Here is a 5,458-nt window from a genome sequence, read left to right as displayed (position 1 = left end):
CCAGCAATCCCACTGCTGGGCATATACACTGAGGAAACCAAGAAGGGAAAGAGACACGTGTACCCCAATGTTCATCGCAGCACTGTTTATAATAGCCAGGACATGGAAGCAACCTAGATGTCCATCAGCAGATGAATGGATTAAGAAAGCTGTGGTACATATACACAATGGAGTATTACTCAGCCATTAAAAAGAATACATTTGAATCAGTTCTAATGAGGTGGATGAAACTGGAGCCTATTATACAGAGTGAAGTAAGCCAGAAGGAAAAACATAAATACAGTATACTAACGCATATATATGGAATTTAGAAAGATGGTAACGATAACCCTGTATACGAGACAGCAAAGGAGACACTGATGTATAGAACAGTCTTATGGACTCTGTGGGAGAGGGAGAAGGTGGGAAGATTTTGGAGAATGGCATTGAAACATGTAAAATATCATGTATGAAACGAGATGCCAATCCAGGTTCAATGCACGATACTGGATGCTTGGGGCTGGTGCACTGGTACGACCCAGAGGGATGGTATGGGGAGGGAGGAGGGAGGAGGGTTCAGGATGGGGAACACATGTATACCTGTGGTGGATTCATTTTGATATTTAGCAAAACTAATACAATTATGTAAAGTTTAAAAATAAAATTAATTATAAAAAAAAAAAAAAGTTGGCTGAATCATCTCACATCCATTAGGTTGGAAACTATCAAAAATACAGAAAACAACCAGTGTCAGCAAGGATGTGGAGAAACGAACCTCTGTGCGCTGCTAGTGGGAATATAAAAAGATGCAGCCACTGTGGTAACCAGTGGTGGTTCCTCAAAAAGTTAAAAAAAACTGCCATACGATGCAGGAATTCTACTTGTATATGCCCCAAAGAACTGAAAGCAGGGTCTTAATCCGATATCTATACACACATTATTCCTAACAGCCAAAAAGTGGAAGCTATCCAAGTGTCCGTCAACAGATGAACAGATAAACAAAATGTGGTCCATTCTGGATGGACCACATAATAATAATGCATTACTATTTAGCCTTAAAATAAGGGAATAATGGCACATGATGTAGCATGGATGAACCTTGAGGACACTCTTCAGTGAAGTAAGCCAGTCACAAAAGGACAAATGCCATACAACTCTACTTATATGAGGTCCCAGAGTCATCAAATTTGTAGAGACAGAAAGCGGAAGGTTGACTGCCTGGGGCTGGGAAGGAGGGAGAAAGGGGATTTAGTGTCTAACGGGGACAGGTTCAGTTTGGGAAGAAGGAAGAGTTCTGGAGGGGATGGTTGCCCAACAATGTGGTTTTCATCACAAATGGTAGTCTCTGGTCTAGACGAGATAAAGGATGAACGTGTCTGAGACTTACTTCTTACCTTCAGAAAACAGCAAGCAAGTGAAAGAATACAGGCAGTTACTTCCCCTTACATCAGAGCCAGGACACAGTGGACTACTGAGATTCGGCTTAGAGCGGAGGACGCCTCCTGGAGGCCAGGCTCTGTCACCCCGTACGTGTGGGTAGCTGCCTGAAGCCCACCTGAACAGACAGCCTAGGCTGAGGGGTCTGATGAGACTATTCCGGGGTGGCAAGGTGCGTCTGGCGGCTGAAGACTCCAAACAGCTTGACCTTTGTTACCTTCTAGTTTCTGACAGAGTAGTGGCTGGCTTTATTTTCAGGAAAATTTAAAAGAACAGTGTGACTCCAAGGCCCATTTACCTCTTGATGGCAAGGAGGTGAATGGAATGGTGGGTGTGTTCCCCAGGAGGTTGGTCTCAGGCACTGGAGTTTTATATAGGCTTGGCATGTGGCCTGGGTTTGGCCCATACCAAACTCGTGGACTCATGGTCCCCAGGTCCAGCGGTCTCACTCCAAGCGGATGAAATGATCCATCTCTCCAGTATGGTGCTCTTCCGATCTGCTTAGCCCCGCTGGCTGCTGGGCTGCACTGGTGTGACTCATCACACCAGGGTAAGCGAGGCCTTTTATCCCTGGGCTCTGAGCATTCTCATAAGGTCTCTGTTGTGCAAAAGGGTCATGGGAGACCCTGCGCCTCCTCTCCTCCTCACTGCTGTAAGCCATGTTTGGTCTGGGCTGCTCTTTTGTACGCCTGTCCATGCGGCTGCCATAAAGGTGGTAGTTGGCCTCTTCCTGGAGTTTACTGTGCAGTAGGAAGTCATTCTCCTCCGGCTGGTGATCTGGGGCGGGAGCAAACCAGGACTCCTCCACGGGACCCATGCCGAAGCCCTGTGAGCTGTGCAGTGAACTGGGCTGTTCTGTGGCTGGAAAGAAATGACCAGCATCGGAAAGAGCATCATGGAACACTAAGAAGTAAAACAGACCCCGAGCACCATCGGGAATCTGCACCTCGGACAAGAGACTGAAAACTCTGAGAACAAATAAAGAGCATTTACTAGTTGGTCTTCCTCCTAGTTGCATAGGTAGTGAGTGGTTGTCCTGCTGGTGGTGAGAGAGCACAAGAAAAGTTATAACCAAGCAGCAGAAAAGCAGGTGTTGTAGGAATGACTAAGGAAGAAAGGGACTTGTGTTGGAGCAGAGAAAGTGTCTCCTTGGTGTGATGAGGGCTGGAAAATGAGAACGGCAGCAGCTCTGGGCTAAGCATTTCCGTGGGTTCTTTTATTCTTGAAAAGCCCTGTAAGACTAGGAGTGGGCTTCCCGGGTGGTGCTGGTGGTAAAGAACCCGCCTGCCAGTGCAGGAGATGCAAGAGACGCGGGTTCGATCCCTGGGTCAGGAAGATCCCCTGGAAGAGGAAATGGCAACGCACTCCAGTATACTTGCCTGGAGAATCCCGTGGACAGAGGAGCCTGGCGGGCTACAGTCCACAGGGTCGCAGAGTCAGACACGACCGAAGTGGCTTAGCACAAAAGACCAGGAGCAATTATTACCATAATGATGGATGAGGCTCACAAGAAGTTGAGTAATTTGCCCCAGAACAGACAACTGATGAGTGGCTTTAATTTCTGAGACTCTGCTTTCCCTTTTGTGACAATGAGAAAAGCATGCCTGCTTGACTCTGAGGCCAGCCTCCCTGCACGTCCTCTGGATGTGCCCGTCCCTGACCTTCTCGAGGACCTTGCTCCTGCCTGTGTTCCTTTCTTTTTCATGAACTGTCACCTCCTCCCTATCAGATATATTATGTGTCCCTATCAGAGTATGTGTTCAGGATACTTGATGATTTTGGTGAACCTGTTGTTACCCAGTATTTCAAATACATGTATCTTGAAAGTGAATGTTGCTCAGTCGTGTCTGACTCTTTGCGACCCCATAGACTATACAGTCCGTGGAATTCTCCAGGCCAGAATACTGCAGTGGGTAGCCTTTCCCTTCTCCAGGGGATCTTCCCAACCCAGGGATCGAACCAGGGTCTCCTGCACTGCAGGCGGATTCTTTACCAACTGAGCTATCAGGGAAGCCCATATGTATCTTAACTCCAAATATACTATTAATTCCTTTAAGATAGGCGTTAAATTTTACAGCTTCTTTTTCTCATACAATTTCAAATAACATTTTACGCAGTTGTGTGAGTGAACGAGCAAACAAGTAAATAAATAGATTTTCAATCACAATATAAGTTACCTGAATTTGACCTGCTTGGAGCTATTGCCACACAGTCAATTTGGAGAGACTTCATTCTCTTTACAATTTCATTTTGGCCTGGAAACTCTTTCTAAAATTAAGAGCATAAAAACACACTTTAGGTAAACAGCAGAAAATAGTTCCAAAAAATTTTTACAAGAATGAATTTTTCAGAAGGTAGAAATATCACATAGTTCTTACAAGCAGTGAATATTAAAAAAAATAAATGAACTTTTTTTCCTAAATAGCCACAACAATCTTAAAAAGATTCCTGATTTCAAAACTCACTACATGGCTACAGTAATCAAACAGTGTGGTATTGGACTAAGGAAAGACATATAGACCAACGAATATAATGAAACCAAAATAAACCCTTGCATATAAAGCTGATTGATGAAAAAAATTTTTTTTATTATTATTTATCACGACTGAGCAACTGAGCACTCACATGTACAGAGTCACGCTCTGTGGTTTTGCGATTTATTTTTTCACTTACAATAAGTCTTGAAGATCTTTCCATTTCATTTCTTAGTTTCCACCACTCCTAAATGATTATATAGTTACTATCAGACCAGATCAGATCAGATCAGTTGCTCAGTCATGTCCGACTCTTTGTGACCCCATGAATCGCAGCACGCCAGGCCTCCTTGTCCATCACCAACTCCCGGAGTTCACTGAGACTCATGTCCATCGAGTCAGTGATGCCATCCAGCCATCTCATCCTCTGTCGTCCCCTTCTCCTCCTGCCCCCTATCCCTCCCAGCATCAGAGTCTTTTCCAATGAGTCAACTCTTCACATGAGATGGCCAAAGTACTGGAGTTTCAGCTTTAGCATCAGTCCTTCCAAAGAAATCCCAGGGCTGATCTCCTTCAGAATGGACTGGTTGGATCTCCTTGCTGTCCAAGGGACTCTCAAGTCTTCTCCAACACCACAGTTCAAAAGCATCAATTCTTCGGCGTTCAGCCTTCTTCACAATCCAACTCTCACATCCATACATGACCACAGGAAAAACCATAGCCTTGACTAGATGAACCTTTGTTGGCAAAGTAATGTCTCTGCTTTTGAATATGCTATCTAGGTTGGTCACAACTTTCCTTCCAAGGAATAGGCGTCTTTTAATTTCATGGCTGTAGTCACCATCTGCAGTGATTTTGGAGCCCAGAAAAATAAAGTCTGACACTGTTTACTAACCATAACTTCATGCAAATATGGGCTCAATAAAGGACAGAAATGGCATGGACCTAACAGAAGCAGAAGATATTAAGAAGAGGTGGCAGGAATACACAGAAGAACTGTACAAAAAAGATCATAACCCAGATAATCATGAAGGTGTGATCATTCACACTCACCTAGAGCCGGACATCCTGGAATGTGAAGTCAAGTGGGCCTTAGGAAGCATCACTATGAATAAAGCTAGTGGAGGTGATGGAATTCCAGTTGAGCTATTTCAAATTCTAAAAGATGATGCTGTGAAAGTGTTGCACTCAATACGTCAGCAAATTTGGAAAACTCAGCAGTGGCCACAGGACTGGAAAAGGCCAGTTTTCATTCTAATCCCAAAGAAAGGCAATACCAAAGAATGCTCAAACTACTGCACAATTGCACTCATCTCACATGCTAGTAAATGCTCAAAATTCTCCAAGCCAGGCTTCAGCAATACGTGAACCGTGAACTTCCAGATGTTCAAGCTGGTTTTAGAAAAGGCAGAGGAACCAGAGATCAAATTGCCAACATCTGCTGGATCATCGGAAAAGTAAGAGAGTTCCAGAAAAACATCTATTTCTGCTTTATTGACTATGCTAAAGCCTTTGACTGTGTGGATCACAATAAACTCTGGAAAATTCTGAAAGAGATGGGAATACCA

At 44.3% G+C, this 5,458-nt stretch overlaps 1 protein-coding gene across 1 annotated transcript in view; it reads right to left on the bottom strand.

The window, feature by feature from the left end:
• Positions 1-669: 669 nt before the first annotated feature.
• The window catches only part of LOC105001321 (receptor-interacting serine/threonine-protein kinase 1-like), a 23,459-nt gene continuing 18,670 nt past the window's right edge, over positions 670-5,458 (bottom strand). Inside the window, 3 exon segments of the mRNA XM_010857540.1 lie at positions 670-1,909; positions 1,912-2,277; positions 3,594-3,684. Coding sequence (XP_010855842.1) covers positions 1,671-1,909; positions 1,912-2,277; positions 3,594-3,684 — 696 coding nt within the window. The 3' untranslated portion in view covers positions 670-1,670.

Source organism: Bison bison, unplaced genomic scaffold, assembly GCF_000754665.1.
Source record: "Bison bison bison isolate TAMUID 2011002044 unplaced genomic scaffold, Bison_UMD1.0 scf7180017854892, whole genome shotgun sequence".
NCBI lineage: Eukaryota > Metazoa > Chordata > Mammalia > Artiodactyla > Bovidae > Bison > Bison bison.
Note: the sequence above shows the minus strand (reverse complement) of the source record. Positions and strands in the feature narration are given on the sequence as shown.